The sequence below is a fragment of the Ctenocephalides felis genome, unplaced genomic scaffold (genome assembly GCF_003426905.1).
Source record: "Ctenocephalides felis isolate EL2017-DRISC unplaced genomic scaffold, ASM342690v1 CF-g0.4_SCAFFOLD_03163, whole genome shotgun sequence".
Taxonomy (NCBI): domain Eukaryota; kingdom Metazoa; phylum Arthropoda; class Insecta; order Siphonaptera; family Pulicidae; genus Ctenocephalides; species Ctenocephalides felis.
The window spans coordinates 1-22,946 of NW_020539317.1; the positions used below are offsets into that span (position 1 = coordinate 1).

General features: G+C 28.5%; 1 protein-coding gene across 1 annotated transcript; it reads left to right on the forward strand.

Annotated features, from left to right (window-relative positions):
• Positions 1–10,632: 10,632 nt before the first annotated feature.
• LOC113381887 lies at positions 10,633–22,728 on the forward strand (the record flags this gene model as incomplete). The annotated part of the gene is made up of 6 exons (XM_026620538.1): positions 10,633–10,792; positions 15,888–16,015; positions 17,894–18,041; positions 18,968–19,090; positions 20,035–20,249; positions 22,591–22,728. Coding segments are annotated over 6 exons (912 nt in total), but the record flags the coding sequence as incomplete, so codon positions are not given.
• Positions 22,729–22,946: the final 218 nt, after the last annotated feature.

The following is a 22,946-nucleotide window of genomic DNA, read 5'->3' on the forward strand; positions in this document are numbered from 1 at the left end:
TCATATTTCTTCCGCATGACTAATATGTGTTAAATAGTGACACAATTAAGAAATGAGTTAAATGGTTAGGCCAACAAAACTAATTAGATGTAAACGTGCATAACTAATTTGATTTAAATATTTCGGATTGGAAACAGGCTTAAAATAGTCATTTTGACTAATGTAATACTTTATTCGATACCTTGTATACTGTATAGTTACAAAAATACTGTATAGATACAGAAATCCATTCTGAAATTTGGGTAAATTAGAATGATTTACTACGAACTAGTGGTGTATGGCATCGTGCCTTAAGGCATATTGCTGGAACTTCCCGTACTGTAATGAAATATTCGAAGAATATTAAATTTTTTCATACAGTTTATTATAACTGCAACTTATATATGTTTATAAAAAAGTATTTAAATAAAACTCAATCAATCGGATTTAAAATAAAGGACATCTAATATTTATAAAAATTATATAAACTGAATTATAAAGTTAAAATTATTTATTTGAAGTATATAATTGAGCTTTAGAAGTTCAGCTAAAATTAAAATTAAAATCTGAATTATTTTCGATATTAAAATTTTGGAAATTTAAAAAAAATAAATAAAATAAAATTTATTTTATATTTTATATTTTAACACAAGTAGAAAGTTTTTTAAATCATTCAAATTGGATACTTATTTCTCTCAAAAAAATTTATTTTTTGCACATTTAGCTCGATATCTCCAAAACGGCTGCACCTGCCTTGGCGAAAAACTAATCACCACTTCTCCTTGTCATTACAAATTGAACGTTTTTTGAATCACTCAAACCGGATGATCCGTTCTCTCAAAAACTCGATCTTCTGCACTCTTTACTCCGTATCTCCGAAATGCCTGGACACTTGACTTTGCTAGAAACTAATCAGCGCATCTCCCAATCAATAGGAATCGAATGTTTTTTGAACCATTCAAATCGGTTGATCCTCGCGCCCGAAAACGTGGAGGAAAAAATGCGGATCTTTACTGACTCATTTAAAATCTATTAAAAAACTAGTAGTGTATGGCATCGTGCCTTAAAGCAAATTGCTAGCTAAAAAATTCCCCAAAAGCAATCTCTTCGTCATTACAAGCAGATACTTTTTTGAATCATCAGATTCTCCGTTCTCTCAAAAACACAATTTCTATTATCTGCACTCTTTGCTCCGTATTTCCAAAACGTCGTGACCTGCCTTTACCAAAAACTAATCAGCACATCTCCCAATCAATAGGAATCGACTATTTTTTGAACCATTCAAATCCGTCGATCCGTGCGCCCGAAAACATGGACCAAAAATGGTATCCATACATGCATACATACACACACACATTCATTTTTCTAAGGTATGCCAAAATGTTAAGAAAACTTTAAAACGTAAAGATATGCAAAAATTTACAATTTCGATTTTTGGACGATTACAATAACTTACCCTACGGGAAGTTAATTATCAGTTGAATTAATAAATATGTCGATTACCAATAAAATAGAATATATATATTGTTCAATCATATTATACTACAAAATCCCAATATTCTATTCTCATCTCATTGTTTCTCGATACTCGTGTAACAAGTTGAATAGATGAACACCAGTTGTCTAGATTTCCATACCGTTAATTTATAAAAATTTTAATTCCAATAAACTCGTACAACGGATTTATGGTTTTCAATTGATTTTAAACACACCAGTTAATGATTTGTAACTGTTTATAATAATATCGTGGGCATTCTGAATTTTCAATTCGCACAGTCGGCAGCGCGCGTAATGGACCTACCTAGCGTACAGGTATATTTGTTTGTGAGTCTACCGGAACAAATTAGTTCGTTTTCTCTAATATAATATAATAAGCAATACTACTCGTAACGAATAAAGTTTAGTCATTATAATGCTAACATTTATAATTAAATGTCCGTATGTAAAATTATCAAATCATTATTACCTATTGACAGCAGGCTATTTGTAAGACAAGTTTGCAGGATAGCATATCTCTTTGCTGAAAATAGAATGAATGATGTACTATACTGACAGGCTGTATTTATTTTGTACTTAGATTAGCCCACGATCAGTAATAATGGTTATTTTATATATTGTCTAGGTTGGTTATCGGGATTTTAGTTTAGAGAATTGTCTTGTAATATATCTCCAATTACAATCAAAAACGTATATGTATATACATTAAGGTGGTCCTTGATATGGGCATTTTCGAATTTCCTTGCTCCCAAGGCTCAAATGGTTCCAAATTGATGAAAAAACTATTCTCTGAAAGTTTTAGCTCTTAATATTGTCTTTTAGATAGAGCACAATTCAATCAAAGATTTGTACGGAAATAGCATGAAAAAATTTTCAAAAGTTTTGCAGAGCGTCGAATTTTCAATAAAAAATGACACGAATTTTCACTTTTAATTCATTTGTCGCTAAGTTATACATAATTTTTTTTTTTTTTTAATTTTCAAAATTTTTTCCATGTTATTTCCATACAAAGTTTGATTGAATTGCGCACTATCTAAAAGTTAATATTAGGAGCTAAAACTTTCAGAGAATTGTTTTTTATCAATTTGGAACCATTTGAGCCCTTCGGAGCAAGGAAATTCTAAAATGTTCATATTAAGGACCACCCTAATATACATACTTACTCCTACCTATTTATATACTGAACATATGTTTATGAAATTTCAACCGTGGTTTTATGAATCATCAACCACTAGTTCTTGGTTTGATCTCAACGTCGGTCAGATTGATATCAAGCAGTTTTTATCAAATTTTCACTTGAGATTAATGATCTAAATATATGATATCCATTCATTGTTCAATTAAGGATCTAAATATATTTTATCTTCATGGGTTTTTGATATATAATAATGAAAATGCTATTCAAGAATAACAATGAAAAAATAGTGTTCAACTATCTTAAAAATATGTCACAACTAGAAAAGGACTAGTGGGTTGCCTTTCAAAATAGTCGTCTATTAGTAACTATTTACTTGTAATTCAAAGGTAAAAACATAAAATCATTGGTAACTTATTTTTTAAAATATTTAATTATTATTTAAAATATTTAATTATTAAATATTTTAATTTAATTATATTGATTTATTTAAACGTTTCCAAAAACTTGCATATAAATTGCATTATTCATTATTAATAAATGAATGTTTTATATTTGGTCTCACGACAGAAGGTATTCTGATCTAGAATTTTTAAAAAATCAATTTTGTTTCTTGAAATATTTTTAAAGCTTGAGTATTCAAGAATATGTGTACTAGAGAATTTTCCAAAATTTTAATTATTTTCAGAGATGTAGCTGCTTGAGCATGATAATCCTGTTTCCTTTCTCCGTGAAACTTTAAACAAGTTTTTTTTTCAAATTTGATTTTTTCGATATAATTTCTCAACTTCTACTAGAGCTATATTTATCTACTAGACCGATTAACGTTAAATTTTTACATAGTTTTCTTTATAGATTTTGTTTAGTATGGACTACGTTCATCTTCAAATTTCGATTTTAATTATTTTTTCAGGCAGTCGCTATTTTGGGGAAAAATCATTTTTTAACTTGTTCGTAATTCATACAATTGCGACATTGAAAATATATTTATTTTTTTTCTTCAGATTATTTGGAAAGCTAAAATCATGGGTATGGTCAGATGCCAATTTTTTGAGACCTACCAATTCATTAATTTTCATTTTCATTCCTTTTCTAAATTCTCGAAACACTAATTCATAACTTGTAAGAAAAAGATTTTCTTTTGAAAAATCACATAAATTTTATGTTTTTAGACCAGAAAATTCCAATAAGTTCCACAAACGTAGTTTTAAATGTAGTTTACGGACATTATGTTTTGAATTTATATTTTTAATTCTGAATCACATAAACACAAAATTGATAAATATAAAAATGCTAGTTATAAAGTTATAGTATACCGTTCATTATATATGAAAATGTGAAGTCAATGTAAGAAAATAATAAAATATCTATTCTGCAGACATTTCTCTAATTCTACACGAATCAGTATTTTTACTCAAAAATATTACCTGCTATGTAAAAATACAAAATTTGCTCTCTAAATTTATTCTAACAAACGTAGTAAGCTTTTTGAAATTTGTTAATTGGTTTAAAATTGCATCAATAGTTTTTCATGTAATTTTTAGTGTGTTATTTCTTACATTTTCTTAGAATATTGTTTGTTTTAAGCTATCACCATGATCTAATTAAACGCACATGTGTATATATATATATATATGTATATAGGTATATATATATATATATAGGTATATATATATATATACCTTCACTTTCGAATAAATATCTATATACTCTATTAGAGCTCGAAAAACAACAGAAAAAAGCAATCGGAAAGATAACAAAGTACGAGGAATTCCGGTTTTCTATGCATTTCATTTCAGAAGAATCATTACATTGGTCGGATTGGATACCCAGATAGATGTATCGTCTCATAAATTTAATGAATTACATTCATCTAATACAACATTAATTTAAATTATCAGGGTTATCTATAAGTTACTTTTGAAATAAAGCTTTTAAATAGTTTTTAATAATTAACAATGCGAGATAATATATATTTATACATAATCATATTATAAAAAAATATTTGTTTTTATTTCTATTTGGGTTTCTTGTCGTATGAAACAAACATCTGAAAATATGAACATCAAATTTGATAAAATATAAAGCACTTTCTTAAAATGCATATACGAAGAAAAATTATGAGATTAATATTAAATTGTTTAAGTAATTATATACGTTTTATATAACATATATATACTCATACATATACTACCTTTTGTGTCATTTATTTGAATAAGAATCTGAACAAAAATACGAATCATCTAGTTATTAAGATGGAAAATAGCGCACGTATCTTTGGGGGCGTTCAATAATCACGTGATCTATTTTTTAAGGATTTTTGGGCCCCTCACTCCTTTGGTGATCCATGGTGATATTCAAAATTACCCTTCTCCCCCTAAAACCTCGCGATTAATTGACACTCCCTTTTATGATTGAATGTTGAGCTGTATTAGATGCATCATCGAGTGAAATATTCCATTCAGCATCGTATATCAATGCATAGGCTTATATAAGTATTTGTTTACTTTCATTAAATATACTACGAAATTTCTCAGTTATTGCCTAAACATAGAAATATATTTATTAGCTATTTTTTTCTGAAATTTGCCATGTGTTTAATTAATTTTATAGTTTTTTTCTTAACATTTATAGGCAAACTTTCTTTTTCTTTCATACGCATTATGATATGAGCACATCGTGATTGATTGTTGAGCTGTATTAAATGCAGCATCGAGTGAAATATCCCATTCAGCATCGCATATTAATTCATAAACTTATATATGAATTTTTACTTTCGCTAAATATTCTACGAAAACAAACACTATCGAAATATCTTCAGAAAATTTCCCAGTTATTGCCTAAATATAAATATACGTTTATTTGCTATTTTTGTCTAAAATTGTCATGTGTTTAATTAATTTTATAGTATTTTTCCTAACATTTTCAGGCAATGTTTTTTTGAAATTTTATGTTTTTTTTAACGTTTTTAGGCAAACTTGATATGATATGAGCACATTGAACTTGTTCTGTGAATAAGAACGAATTAAATATATCCAATCCTCAAACAACAGGATTCGATCAACATTGATAAAATAATGTTTAAATCCCAGGTGTTTGGAAAATTCTGGCGTGATGAAAGTCAAGATTGTCTTTCCTGGAACTGTATACATAGCTCAATGTAATATCTTATAATAAACTTGAAAATGTTCGACGTTTACGACCAAATGATTAACATACCTCTATACACATTCGTTTTATTGACAAGCGGTATATTTGACACGTTTACTGCTGACATGATCCGTATTAATTATTACTTGTGAAGATATTATATTTACGAACTTTCAACGTATATTTTAAGCATCTAATAGGTAGTATAAGTTGCAATTATCTTATAGTTCACCACGAACCTGTTCTGAGGATTTACAATAAGTTAATTATGGTATTCTGTATATTTCTAATAGACGTAGAGTTTGTCCATTGATATTATCGTATGACATTGTTGGTTTTTGAAAATGATAATTAATCTTACTACTTAAAGAATTTCATAGCTCTGATGAGAAAAATAATAATCATAATTTGTTACATAAGAAATAGATCATCTATTTAAATAATAACCATGACAATTTTAGTATTTGGAGTATTAAGTGCTTAAATTTGATTATAACTATAAGTGTAGCTATTTTTTCAATAGAACTTAAATTGATTTTCTGGATGTGATATTCAGCTTTTATTTTTTATTGCATAATTATTAACTTTCCTTAGGGTAAGGTATAGTAATCGCAAAAACATCGAAAATGAAAATTTTTATATATCTTTAATTTTAATTTTCATAAAGGTTTTTTTGAACATTTTGGGATACCTTAGAAGAAATGGATGTATGTGTGTGTGTGTGTGTTCGTGTGCGTGGGCGGATACAAATTTTCGTCGACAATTTCGGAAACACGGTTCAACCAATTTGCATAAATCAAAAAATATTCGATTCATATCGATAAGTAGACGTGCTGATTAGTTTTTGGTGATGAGGAACTGATTAAATTTTTGTGAAGGCAGGTCTAGCGGTTTTGGAGATCCAATAAAAAAAAGTAAATGATCATTAGACATATGCACATCAAATTATCACATATTTTATTAATAACTTTCTATGGATTCCGTACCAATGCTTATCCGTTATACTGTGACGCGGCGCTCTCGCGCTTCGATATTTAGTTTCTACGCAGCTAACGTATCGCGATTTTTTCAGAAATGTCAATTTTTTTCAAAAACTTGAAAAATCTAAAAAATAGATTTTTCAGAGTTCTGAAAGAAAACTAAATCTTTCTTAAAAAATTTAATATTTGGTACGAGGAGTTCCAGCAATTTGTTTTAAGGCACGATGCCATGCACCACTATTTTTTTTTATTTTATCATATGCCAGAAAATCCGATTTGTACTTCTACCAACATTGGAAAGTGTGTGTGTGTATATATGTGACCCCAAATTTGACTTTTTCCTATGTTTTCTCAAAAATGGCCGAACGGATTTCAAAAATTTATCAGCATTCTATGAAATTCGATAAGGACAAAGCCAAGCTTTTAGAATTAGCAGAAAACTTTGTCCATTTGATTAGGATTTTTTATACAAATATGCTTACATTTCTTGTAAACATCCATATAAAGTTGTTTGTAATATACGCTCGTTGTTCAGTTTAATAAGCACTTAAATATTTACAGTATTCATAATAATTTATTTAAAAATATTTAAAATAGTTGTTTTTTATATTGATCAATTCAATTTTCAAGTTTCAAATTTTGAAATTGTTCTAATTTCAAGTTTCAGGAATTTGCCTTAAGAAACGGTCAGAAAATGTAATTTTCAAATGATTGTTATAAATTTTCTTCTATAAAGTTGTTGAAAGCACTGGTTGATACATTTACTGAAGGCGTTGAATAACTTAGTTTGAATTGGAAATTGATGTTGATTTTCCTAGGATTATTTTTCAAACTATAATTCAGAAGTTGTGATCTATAATTAAGCCTGTGTAGATGATTGTGTAGGATAAAAGGCTTGCATTGTATTGTCTAAATATAAGTATATATTATTAATAAATGTTTATGCTAATAAGTAACAAATAATTATTCAAAACTACATTTATATATCTATAAATTTGCATGATCATAGGTTAGTTTACCGACCTAAAATTAATGTAATTTTAGATAATTTCAGAGTCATAAAAGCTAGATGCAAATGCAGTTCTCGACGGATGAATTTGTTTAACTGAATTATATTGCTGAATATTTCTATACGACTATATTGAATATGAAATTATTTAATTATATGAAAAGTATGATATAATTTTCTAAATATATTTACCGATATAATTAACAGTAATTAAAAGTTAAATTAATGCGATGTAAGATTTGGATCATTAAAATTAATGTGCGGGCCATAATATAAAAATTATATCAGCGCATTCGTCGTATTGCTTCCTGATATCCATTAAAATGAACCTTAAATATTAAACGATCATTAAAATTTTTATGATATCTCTTTATAAAACGTCAAATACATAATAATAATATTTAGTTGCTGACCATAAAATATTTGATTATATTAATCTTATAACTTTTTGGTAATTGTATTAACGCTTTTTGCCATATTTATTTCAGTATAAAATGAAACAGATATTAAGCTATTATTAAACCGTTTATCTAAAAATTGAATGCGTTGATTTTATTTAAAAGCTGTCAACAAACAATAAGTTCGATCATTAAAAATTTATATTATCACTATTAAAGATTTCCATATAGGAATATCTCATTTGTTCAATAATTGACTTGGTGTTGTAATAAAAAATATAACAAACGCACCATTACAATCGTTTTGTATAACACACGAAATGAAGTGTTCATTATAATAGAAAGAAACGTTATTATAAAAAAATTGTATCGATATTGTTCATTTATAATTATCTTAAAATTTAATGTGTGACGCAGATTTTTTTTACATATTTAAAAAATATTTTTCTATATTATGAATTTTTGATAACTAATCATAATATTTGTGGCTCAAAAATTATTTTGTATTAAATAGTGTTTCTTATATATTAAAAATAATATACTTATGAGATATATTATTTTGTTATATTGTTTTTAAATATGTTTATTTTCTGAGTAGTTTATCAAATAAAACAGTTTTTTTGAAGTAGTATTTTAGCATATTAGAAGGTACTATATCAATTTTTTTCATTATAATATATTTTAAATTTTGAGTTTTCTCAAATATTACAAATTAAAAATTTTCAGAGTTATCAAAGTAAAGTATCTTAAGTATACTAGATAATTGCAAATGAGTATTCTACATAAGCTTTAGATTTTGTAAAATTATTGTAGTCGCATACATGAGTTTTTAGTGACTTTTTCATTCTAAACCAATACGTAAAGATCTTTAAAACTTACTTATAATATTCATTCTATATATGTGATATAACATTTGCAAAAAATTTACGAATTATTTAGTTATTGCGAAGAGTTCTCAATTTTTCCAAAAAGAAATTTTATCAAAAATTCATATTATTTCCTTCTTATCAAGAATATGCTGCCGTTTTAATATCCTCATCATGTTTATTTTGTATGTGATTTGTTAATTATTATCTATATTCATCTAATGATAATCGTATTAAGAAGTCGGTTTGCATCAACCAGCGTTCCAGAACCTGATGCATCTTTGACATCTAAATTGCTGGACTGAAGTTTTGCGAACCAGTTCGGTTAGTACATCTTTTCACGTACATGGGTTAATTTATCTCTGACTTGAACGGCATACTTAGCTTTTCTGTGGTAACAATGGGAAATATAACCAGAAAGATTAATATTTTTTATATACTTATTTAAACAACGACTAGAACTTAAGGGTTTTATGATCTGTTGTGATGAATTTCTTAACCATTACGTTTGATTTTTATAAATGGCAAGCTAAACAGTTGTCCCATCTCTATGCGATGATTTTTTATTATTACAAATATTGTAATAGTGATGACTTTTTTATTGGTGCAGCAATGCTGTATTAGTTCTATTTTCACTTAGAAACATATATAAACGACAATAATATATGCATACCAAAAAACAAAAAATCAAATCCGTGTGGACCTACGGAATACAACTTTTTGGGGTACTGCTAAAAAGAGCAATTTAAACATAATACAACGAGCACAAAACAAATTCCTGCGGCAAATATTAAACGCTCCTCACTACACGCCAACGTGGATCCTCCACAAAGGAACGGACATTCCTACAATTCAAGAACATATAATAATGGTTGCTATTAATTATAAGAACAGAATTGACGTTTATCCTAACCAACTAGCAAGTCATTTATACTAGAAAGGCCAGCCGACCAGGCTCAAAAAAATACATGGATATCTAATATTATAGTTTATTTATAGTTTCTCCCCATTTGTCTTTAGTTTTTTTTTAGCTTTAGTAGATACGCCACTGAGGGTATCTACTAATTTGTAGACAATTAATTGTAAACAACTTGCCAGCATTCTCTGCTACATGTAATTATTTTTATAGATTGCAGAATAAAAATAAAATTTAGAAAAAAAGTGAAAACCGTTGTCACTACTACATGACAGCAGGTTGCTCGAATGCGAACCGTTGTCACATATTTGAAAAATGTAATATCAAATCTAAAAATGACTGCGTATAATAGTTAAATGATAAGATAGCTGATGTTGGGTGTGAATAAACAAACTTTTTTCCAGAATTTTTTTTTTCGGGGGTAGAAATATTTAATCTAATATTTTTGTAATAAGTCTTGTATAATATGTTTGTCTATGCTTGGTAATATTGATTCGTAATAAATCAAATATTTAGTACTTATTTGCATCACCTGCATATCTGAGATTTTTGTCATTGTGAAGTCATTAGTTTCACTTTTGAATATGGCTCCTAATATTAGCACCTCTATTTCCATTACTAACAAGTGACTGATATTTTTATTTCCTAATCTATTATCACCTAATTGGTCTCTGTATTAAAGTAAACCATTTTGATTCCCAGACGAGGCGAGACGTTGTCCAATGTGCCGGTGACATTTGGCCTCTGGAGCGTCCAGACACAATGCCAACTATCCAGTCTCTGGAAGTGATGTGCGGCAAAGACCACATGGACGTACATCTCACGTTTTCGCAACCGTTTGAGGGAATAGTATCATCCAAAGGTGAGTAGATAGTTTTGTATAAATAGTAGTCAGAATTGGTTAATTTTGGAATTACTTTGTGAAGCCAAGTGCATGCAGATGTGGTAAGAACTACGTAAGGGGGCGTCCATTAATCACGTGAGGTTTTTAGGGTGAGGAGGGGTTTGACAAAAAATCACGAAATATCACGTGGGGGAGGGAGGGGTATAGTAAGATATTATGTGTATTTATTTTTTACCAATTTTTTTTAAATCAAACTTTTGCAAAAAAATATTACAATTTTTTCTCGTAACTAAAAATACACGTGATGTTTGGTCAGGGAGCGGGGGTAATTTTGAATATCACCAAGGGGGAGTAAACCCTTAAAAATCCTTAAAAATGCGATCACATGATTAATGGACGCTCCCTAAACAGCTTGTTCGGCCGAAAGAGAATAAAATACTCCGATATACGTGGTCTTAAGATTTTCCAGTTGTCTATAAATTTAAGCAGTCTAACTCGTCCAAACTGTTTCTAATACGAAGTTGCGATAATTGGAAGAAAAACTAAGAGTTTAGAGACGTATCTAACGATGTATAATATTTTATATGGTTTCTTCGTGAATTTATGAAATGGTTTGAAAAGTTGCTTAAACCTATCTGCAATTTGCATTTAAACATCTAAATATCGCACATATTCTATTCCGACAAGTAACCAGTAAGAGCTACGTAAAAAGTTCTACTTAAAAATTTGCCACAACTATTCTGGAATAATGATAATAAATTTATAAAAAATACTTTCAATTTATGCTGTTCTCGGGTTTAAAATTGAAAAGAAGTAAAAATTTTTTTTAATTTATTTTTTTGTTCTATACATATATTATTTATATTACTACTTATTATATTATATTATTTATATTACTATTACTCATAGTTGACCTATATTGAGTCATTTACCAATACAATTTGTTTCAATTCAAAAGAGATATATTTCAATATATAAAATTGATACTTAAACATTATTACATTTTATAATTATAATCATATACTATTATTACATATTTATATCTACATTTATGTACAAGTAAATGTATATTTAGAGCATTTTATATTCAAGCACCAATAATAATTTGGAACTTTAGTATCATTTTAAATTATGCTTCTAATTCTTGGTTAATTTTTTTAAGCCAATAATTATTTCTTTGTCGAAAAATATTAAGGGGAATCAATACAGATGTTCCTCTTTTAATCTTGTAATTTGTAATTTCACCTGTACATTTTACTTTTCTTATTATTCATAGATTCACATTTCAAAGGCCTCCAGGGAGCATTCAAAGCTCCCTTCTGTAGCAATATCTTCCATATAAATACAATGAAATGCTATTAATTCATTCCAGCACTTCGGTTTCTGTTAAGTTTTTTTGAGTATTAAAAATAAATTTACTGTTCATTAATTTATTTAATTGTTTTTTTCCTGTCTATTCATGATATTGCGGAAATATGTTAGACATGATTTATTGAAAAAATCTCATGCTCGAAAGGTTGCAACTTTTTCGGAGTGATTTTTATCCACAAAATTTTAGAGATCAGAGAGCTGTTTATAAATAATTGTAAAACTCTTAGCTAGAGTTATATCCTTTATAAACTCTGTTTGTTTAAACATATCTATAATGTGTTTCTTTCGTACATCATCGTCATCCTAATATTTTTCAATAATTTCAAGCATTAATTTAAGAGACATAGTATTTTTCTTTGGACCGTTATAAAATAAATTATATTTTGTAAATGTACAAAAAGGAAAAAACGCGAACATATGTGCAATCACTAGTAATGTGTAAATAAAAATTTAATCCTTAAAGTAATCCTCAATTAATTTGCATAGGTAAATCGTTTCTACAGAATTAATGTTAATATATAATTGAAATGACTAACTATAAAAAATATTATAATAAAACAGAAAAAATATTTCTATGTAATCATTGTTACAACTGATAAAATTTTTCGTATTTTCATTTTGCCATCCACATGAAAGCGTTTTACTAACTTCATAAGGAACACTCTAAGTTTTATCGAAATCCCAGCTACTAAGATTTTTCAGCCAAAAATTTTTTAGTATATTGATCAGGCTATTTTTCGAGTTTTTAACGAATTTAACCCGAAAAACTCTTACTCGTTTAAAGCTCGTATCTCGAATTTTGCTCGTATGTCGAAGCACCGAATCGCTCTTTTGGCGGCTCGTATCTCGAAACACTCGTATGTCAGGATACCCACTGCATATATAATAAAATTTAAATTAATATCAGCTCGTATTTTTCAAAATCATATAGCCACACTTTTTAAAAGCGAGTATTTTTCCACGGGTGAGAAGATTCGTTATTGCGAATAATTGCGGGTAAGACTATGGTAGAAGCATAAATAGCGTGTTCGTTGGCGTAATTGATCTACTTTAGCTTCAGTAGATAATTGGCAAATGATCACAATGATTAAAACGATTCAACAACACCAGTTGATCTCGGTACACTATAATGATTCACATTAAGATAAAGATAACATTGGACTGGATAACCTGAGTTGTTTCTACCTCAGGCTAGTTGTTCGCCTGTTGATACTCTATCTGTATCTGTACTTGACTCACGATACAACATAATAATTTGCTTCAATAAACTCCTATATAAAAATTAGTATGTAATTACCTTTCTAATTATTGAAACATCGCTCTTCTTGAATCAGTGCTGCACGATTGTATAAACATTTTTCAATTGATACTAATGGAACATGTTTAGCTACATCGGTAAAACTTTTACCGATGATGAATGGATGGAACCTGATATATATATATATATATATATATATATATATATATATATATAGTCAATGAATAGAATAAAAATAATAAATGAGCACTATAATTATTCATCATACTAAATGTGTGTCATCAGCTAAAATAAAAGCATATAGAACATTGAATAAATATAAAAACAAAAAAATAAACGTTTTTTAATTAAACATTTAATCCTTAATAGGCCGAATTTTTGTTTTACATTCAAATAATTAGGATAACAAAAAGTCTGTAATTATAATTCTATATATGCAAATAAAGTTCAAAAAAATCTGTTTAAACCAATTTTTTGGTACTTTGAATTATATGAATTTCAAGACACAGCAGTCTATAACAATGTTTGCATGAATAAGTTATTTAAGGTTTGAAAAGCCTATAAAAGGTCATAAATGTTGATATTGGCTATCTTAACAACGTTATAGAATTTAGATTTATGCTCAATTTAAAATTATATCATCTGAAAAAAACGCCATAATTATTTGGTAAAATCGTGACCTGAAAGCTCACATTCCCATGATGTGTACCTACCAGAAGAATATCTTCAAAATATAATAATTAATGAAATACAATTTCATTGTTAAAAAAATTGTTTATTTCTAATTGAAGTGCCTAAAATTGAAATACTATAAATATATAGGTAAATTTTATATATTGAAAAAAAAATTCTTGGTGGTGGGTATACATTATTAAACCTCTATGGGAAGAAGTGAATTTTCAGGTCACATACATTTTTCGATATTTAAACAAATAATTATGGCTTTTTTCTTAAAATAACATAAATCTAAATTGTGCTTAAATCTAAATTTTAAAACGTTGTAAATTTTTCGGATGTAAAGCAAAATGAAGAGTAAAATGTGTTTTTTTTATATATTATTTTGTTGTTAATGTATTTATTCAATATTTTATTTCATTATATTTTAGCTGAATGCTAACACACATACAGTGTCGAAACTAATACAAATTGTAATATTTAAAGTGAGTTTGAAAAAGGGACAATTTTCTCATATTTTCAAATCCAAATGATGAGCTAGGGAAAATTAGTATTTTTTTTTTTCAAATAAGCTATAAAATGGTGTATAAATCATTTAAATGCCAGGATGGGCCCTATTATGTATGGAAACACGCTCCCCGTTTCTGTTTAATTTAAAAGACAAACATTTTGAAAAACATTTGCAATCATTTACTTATAATCTTCAAACTATAAACTATTTTATTAAATATAGTAAAATGGCCTTTTCATAATAATGAAAATTTTAAAGTATATGTGCATATGCCTAAGAATAATAAAAGGAGGTACCAACTTTGCCAATATATTTTTTTTTATAATAACTTACTTACAATTTTCAATCTGTAAACAATTTTTTGGGGTGAAGTAGGTGGTTTTTGTATTTCCCAAACCCAAATTTCCCAATTTCCCAAAGAATAATGAAAGGATCTACAACAATTACCAAGATATTATTCGTTATGTATAAAAATATGTAAAAATGGTATGAAATATTTATACCATTAAATTAATAAATACGATATAACACATGAAAGAGAAAAAATTAAATTTGAAATAATAAAACATTCGTAATAATTTACTTACAATTTTCAATCTGTGAACAATTTTTTGGAGTGAAGTCTGTGGTTTTTGTATAACCCAAATCCAATTTCTTAAATTTCTCAATTTCCCAAAAAATAATGAAAGGAAGTACAAAAATTACCAAAGATACCAAGATTACCAAGATATTATTTGTTATATATAAAACTACAAGAATGGTATGAAATATTTAAGACGGTATTCTATTAATGAAATTCGATATAACATATAAAAGAGAAAAATTTGAATTTGAAATAATATAACATTCGCAATGATTTACTTACAATGTTCAATCTGTAAACTATTTTTTTAACTGAAGTGTGTGATTTTTGTTTTGTATGTTTGTATTTTCCAAAAAATTTTGTGTTTTATCAGATGAAGATGGTCAAGTTGGGAGTTTGGGACTCTAAACGTATGGAAGTCTATGCTCCTAATATATAGATTTCTATACGTTTAGAGTTCCAATTTGACTCTTCTACAGTGGAACCATGTTTTTTAATAATACATAATTCACATAAGATGTAAAATTAATTTGAAAATGAAAATTTTCATTTGAAAGTAAATATCAAAATTAGTTCCCAAAACGAGTGGTGTTGTAGTACCACTACAATTTCTCAAGCTTATTTCCACTGTATACATATATCTTATGTCAGTTCAAATAAACATATATATTATGTATTATTATTCTAATATGTTTTTGTTTCATTGGAATCATAGGTCAGCACGCGGATCCACGCTGCGTGTACGTCCCACCGTCTACCGGTCAAACGTTCTTTTCATTCAGAATTGCGTACGCCAGGTGCGGTACGAAGCCAGATCTCAATGGCCAGTTCTATGAGAATACTGTAAGTCTGTTCAGTAATTATTGACAGTAAATAATATCAGGCAATAAATTTACTGTTTATACTTGTAAGTACATATGTGTATATGCTATGTACATGTGCATCAATTTCCTCGTTTACAGTGCTAGTTTGATTGTTTTTTTTTAATAAATTTGCCTCTTGTCATAATAATTATTATACTAATTATTATAACAATAGCTATTATTGCACTAATAATTATTTTATACATCTTAATAATACATTTAATAAAATCATTTCTAATGCATTTTTATAAAAATTGTCATAAAAGAGAAAAGGAAGCTTTTAATTGTTTTATAATTTATATATATATATTAGAGTGGTTAATATAGACATTTTCGAATTTCTCAAATGGTTCCAAATTGATAAAAAATAATTCTCTGAAAGTTTTAGCTCTTAATATTGTCTTTTAGATAGAGCGCAATTCAATCAAAGTTAGCATGAAAATATTTTCAAAAATTTTGCAGAGCATCGAATTTTCAATAAAAAATGACATGAATTTTCACTTTTAATTCATTTGTCGCTAAGTTATACCTAAAACTTTTTTTTTATTTTTCAAAAATTTTTATGCTATTTTCATACGAAGTTTGATTGAATTGCGCACTATCTAAAAGTTAATATTAAGAGCTAAAACTTTCAGAAAATTGTTTTTGATCAATTTTGAATCATTTGAGCCCTTAGGAGCAAGGAAATTCGAAAATGTCCATATTAAGGACCACCCTAATATATATATATCTATATATATATATATATATATATATATATATATATATATATATATATAGGTTGTCAAATATCTCCCTTCCGCTTTTTTGCTCTTGGTTTATAATACAAAAAGGCGGAAGGGAGATATTTGACAACCTATTATATATATATATATATATATATATATATATATATATATATAATGTTTCACGGTGTAGTAGTTAAGCTTGCTATCGTGTAGTAGCGATGTCTATTTTCACTTGAGAATATAGATCGAAAATATATTTCCAATTGAAAATAACCCATTTTGGGCATTGCTTTTTTACGAAATTGGTCAGAATGGACGTCATTCGTAATTTTTTGCAAATGATATGCTCTTTATTCCTTTTCACTAACATGACTGTTACGCAAATATTTTTTTCATTGAATGTGGTTTTCGTGTTTTAATAATTTAGTGAAGAACGCTGAAGAAGAGTCAAATTGGGACTCTATACGTATAGAAGTCAATTAAATATAATGCAAGTGTAAAAATCTATTAATTATAACTAATATAAGTTAAGAGGCCCAATTTGACTCTTCTTGAGTAAATAAAACAAATTATTAACACAAATAATACAAAAAGCACATACTTGGAAAAAAGTTTTTTTTTTGGTAATAATTCATAATTTAGCTTTTTTTCTATTATGAGAATGGATGTCTGTTCAAACACTTGTTTATTTCAGGTTTTCAATTACAATATGATAACATATTTATCTATTCATTTTTTTTATTTTAATTACAATCTGTCGCACTTAGGACATTCAGTAATTATTCTCACTTTTGGTATATGAATTTTTCAATGGATGGCAACCCAGTAGTTGTCCAATCCAATTATGACCAATTAACTGTATTCGCAGTATTTGCTGACAAAAATATGATAACATAAAAATTTTAAAAAATCTACAAAAAAGTTTCTATATAAATGTTAATTCGAAAATATGTTAAAATTTTGCTTTATATAATTAGTATTAAGTAAGAAAAACATTTGCTTAGTTTATATAGCTATTATAATTATATTATAACTTTGATCAAAATGAAGGTTTTTTATGATCACTAGCCCTCCTATTACATTTTAATATACGTTGTCAGAACTTCATTCTATGTGCCATCTTCCCACAGGTTGTCGTGCAGTATGATAAAGACTTACTGGAAGTATGGGACGAAGCAAAGCGACTTCGTTGTGAGTGGTTTAATGATTATGAAAAAACTGCTTCAAAACCACCAATGGTCATCGCAGATTTGGACATCATCCAACTGGATTTCAGAGGTAATACTTAAAATAAAGCAAGCAAACTAGCTGTAAGTGAAATTCTATCTTAAGACAATTAAGGCATCGTGCCTTAAGACAAATTGCTGGAACTTTCCGTACCAAAAATTATTATTTTTTCAAAAGCGATTAACATTTTTGAAAAAAAAAAATACTTTGAAAAAATTAGATTTTTGAGAAACAAAAAAAAATGTTCGAAAAAAAAGTTTTCTTCATTTTGGCATAGTTTGGAAATTCTGAACTTTTTTTCAAAGCAATCGTACTGCTTTAACTGTATAGAGACGAAATATCAAAGCGCGTAAGCGCCGCGTTGCCGTCTAAATTAACATTGGTACGGAACCGATAGAAATGTTAACAAATTTCATACTTATTGTAAAAATCTCTATAAAATATCTGATAGTTTGATGCGCATATGTCTAATGATCATTTTTGACCGGTAAATGGCATTTTGTTTACTTTTTTTACTAGATTTCCGAAACCGCTAGACCTGCCTTCATGAAAATTTGATCAATTCTTCATCTTGTCAATACAAGTAAAATGGTTTTTGAATTTTTACAATCGGACGCTCCGTTCTCTTAAAAACCGTGTTACCGTTTTTGGCACTTTTTGCCCCGTATCTTCGGAACGGCTAGAGCTGCCTCCACTAAAAACTAATCAGCACGTCTCCTTATCAGTACGAATCGAATGTTTTTTAAATTATTGAAATCGGTTGATGGGTGTTCTTGAAATCGTCGACGAAAATTTGTATCCGAACACACACACACACATACATCCATTTTTTCTAAGGTATGCCAAAATATTCAGAAACCTTTGAAACGTCGAGAAATGCAAAAATTTTCATTTTTGATTTTTTTGCGATTACTATAACTTACCCTACGGGAAGTTAATTAATTGGTTGTTTATAATTAACATATAATATTGTTTAGGCGATAATGTGGATTGTTGGATGGAAATCCAGCACGGTAAAGGACCATGGGCTCCACCTGTCAGTGGCATTGTACCTCTTGGTTCAACTTTATCACTTGTCGTAGCCATCAACGATTACAGAGGTAAGAAATAAAATAAATTTTTACAGTATAAATTTTGATATGATAAATATTTTTTTATTTTGTCATGTTTTCGTGGCATAAAGGGGCTCAACTAGTGTGAAATTTTCAAAAAATCGACTTTTTAATTTTTCCATATTTCGATAGGTTATAGCTTTAAAAATAACATACCAAAATTTTAAATCGATATCTTAAATAGTTTTTGACTTACAGCCATTTAAAAAGTATACATATAGTATATAGTACAACGATCATTTTATCTTTAAACGTGTTTTTCTCGAAACAGCATTTCCCGAATTTGCTGCAGCGATTACTCAAAAACAACGATCCGATTGTTATTAAATTTTTTTACATATTCTATATATAGTTCTCCGTAAAATGAACTATCGATTTTTTGATCGGCTCCAAAATCGAATTTTGGCAGTCCAAAAACGACCAACATTTTAGGTAAAATATTATATGTTAGTCCAAAAACGACCAAAATTTTAGGTAAAATTTGACTTTTTTTTTAAAACGCCGCCATTTTGTCAATTATTTTTTTTATCGTAGTTCATTTTACAGATAATATTATCTAGTTTAACAAGAATTATTTTTTTTTTATTTCATCCACGTAAAAGGCCGGAATCACTGCAGCATTTAAGGGCGTTTTTTTTTTGTCGCGCCGTTGGAGATCGACGATAACTTAAAAAATATTTAATTTTTTTCTTCAAAAATTTTACTATGTATTCTTAAAACATGTATAAATATATTCCTAAAATTTTGAAATGATTGATAATGTAGTTTTTTTTAATATAAATTTCCAAAAATCACCTTTTTTAGACGGTTACACTAGTTGTGCCCCTTAAATAGTTTTTGAGTTACAGCCATTTAAAGAGTATATATAGTATATATATATTGAAACAATCTAAATCTAAAACGTGTATCTAACTAAAATGAATCGTCACCAGGCGAGTTCGACATGCGAGTGAAGTCGTGCGTGGCTTCAGACGGCGCCGGGCACGTCATCCATCTGTCCGACGAGGCGGGCTGCGTACTGCGCCCGAAGATGATCTCGCGATTCCTGAAGACGCGGGCGTCCGACGACCGCGCCTCAGTCATAACGTACGCCTTTTTCCACGCGTTCAAGTTTCCCGATGCCCTGAGCGTTCACATCAAATGCAAGGTATGTTTCGATTTGTAAAAGTAATGGTATTTTATCGGCAGGAAACTGCTCGCACACCATACGGCTTGGGGTAAGAAACCACCCTATAATAACCAATGGGTTATATACATTAGAGTTGAGTGACTCCGAAGTGAGTTATATTCGATGATATAACACTTCCCTCGGAGTAAATCTGAGTGAAGTTCTCTGACATTTATTGGTAAATTTGTTTAAATTATTATTATATTGGCATTTATTTATTCATAAATCATCTAGTCACCTAATTGCTTAGTGGACCCCTAATAGCAAACGATTTACCCTGATATTTTAATGTTTTTATCGTCTCAATTTTGGCACACTATTTGAGATTTGTATGCATATTGAAATGCACTATTTGAGCTTTGTATGCATATTGAATTAGTATTTTTTAAAATAATACGAAAAAATGTTTGAAAAATTTTCTGAGGCTCACTATAGAACACATTTGAGTCGAGTATTACGTTTCGAAGTTGTCGGAGTTGTTAAGCGGATATAACTCCTCGGTGAAGCGGAGTCAAATCCTAACCGATCCGGCTTCGGATATGAAAAGCCAACTCTTATATATATATATATATATATATATATATATATATATATATATATACATTAAGGTTGAGGAAAAAGAACTTCATAAATTTTGCATGAAATTTCATGCAAAATTTATGGATTTCTTTTAAATTTTGTATACCATGATATTGGTATCCTCCTTCGACAGATTTTTATTAAATTCTATCAACATATTCAGCATGACTGAGAATCCAACATCTATTTTTATACCATCCTTGGTGATTCGCCATCCTTCAGATTTTTTGTAAATTATCGACCAATTTCTTTTATTTTATTTTTTTATTTGGTATATAAAAGGCACATGCAGCCCTAAATTTTACTACAAATGCCTATTTTGTAATAGTCAATTTGGTAATCGAATAATTTTTCATCCTTTTGCAGTAAATAAATGTTTTTTACCGAATTTTAATTAAGATTTTCTTGAACTCATGAAAAGCTTAAATTTAACTGAAAAAAGTTTTATTTTATTTTTGCACTAAATTATTACTTTAATTTTAATTTTTTTATAATGTGTATTTGAAGACACATATGGCCTTAATTTTTTACTCCCTTACCTCAAACCCCTGTTTCGTAATAGTCATTTGTCCTGCTTTCACTCAGTGAATGTTTTGCACTCATTTTTATTTCAAATTCACTGAGTTCATATAAAAGCCTACATATTTTACTCCAAAAAACAATTTATTTTTATCAAGGGTTGTCCACCCCTAACACTTTTTTTTTAATTTTAGTAGCAATTTTTTTATTTTAATTCTTTATGATGTGGAATTGAAAAATATATACAACTCTATATTTTGATCCTCCTACCACATATGTCTATTTCATAATAGTCATTTCAAACTCCAAATTTTCCACCCTACTACCACATTTTCCTGTTTCATAACAATCATTTCAGTAGTAGTTCTTTTGTTCATCTAGCTCAATGACTTATCAATTATAGTCTGTTTTGTGAATTTTTTTACTCAATTCCAATCAAGATTTTTTTGAGTTTATGAAAGACTAAAATTACCTGCTCTATTGGTTGAAACTTTTTAACACAATTCTTTAATATTGGCGACGGAATGGTTACCACTGATAAAGCTAGTTGTGTCCAATTATTGTTCGGTTCTTCCATAGTCACTAATTCGCAGGATTTATCCTATTATACAAATAGTTTGAGAGAATCTTGATTTCTATTTTCTGCGCTCTTTGCTCTGTATCTCCGTAACGGGTAGACCTGCTTTTTGCCAAAAACTAATCAGCACATCTCTCTATCAATAGAAATCGAATGTTTTTTTAACCATTCTATTCGTTGATCGGTGTGCCAAAATGTTCAGAAACCTTCAAAACGTGAAGATATGCAAAAAATTTAATTTCCGAATTTTTGGCCCACACGGGAAGTTGATTATTTATTATTTTTATTCATTGTTTTTTATTCCGATTATTTGGCTGCAAATAATAAATATTTTTCAAATCTATATAACAATGGTACAAAATTGAATGAAGATTCTAAAACGTTTCATATGACTATTACCAACTTCGTGAGACATTAGATTTTCAATTTGCAAACTGTAGTGTGGTGATGAATGAGCTTCAAAAACGGTTCAAGAAACGTTTGGCACGTATTGCAGTCCGCGGGCGCTTTTTGTTGTTAGGTCTTATCATGTGAATAGATAAACGTATGGCATGAATTATCCGACGATGCAGAGTGATTAAGGGCCTCACATAGAGAATCGCAAACAGCTTGCTAACGCAATAAATCTTTTCAAACATTGCACAGGTGGAGATATGCAGACACGGCTGTCCGGATCATTGCCATCTGAGCGGTCACGGAGGCGCCCAGGAGCGAAAAGATTCGCCCCAGTCGGCCGCTGCCGGCGCGACGCAGAGATGCTCTATGATGATATATTACACGACGGTAATCTCATCTTGAATGATAATTGTTTATAACTGACACTTTCCTTTTGTTAACTAGATAATTTTTAATAAACATTGGTGATTAATTGTGATGGAAAAGTTTTAGGAAGAACTATTTTTTTATTTATGCTATTGTCTATTTTGATTAAGGAGAAGAATTATTTTTTTTATTTTATGCTATTGTCTACTTTGATTAAGGAGGTTGTTCGTTTTTTTTTT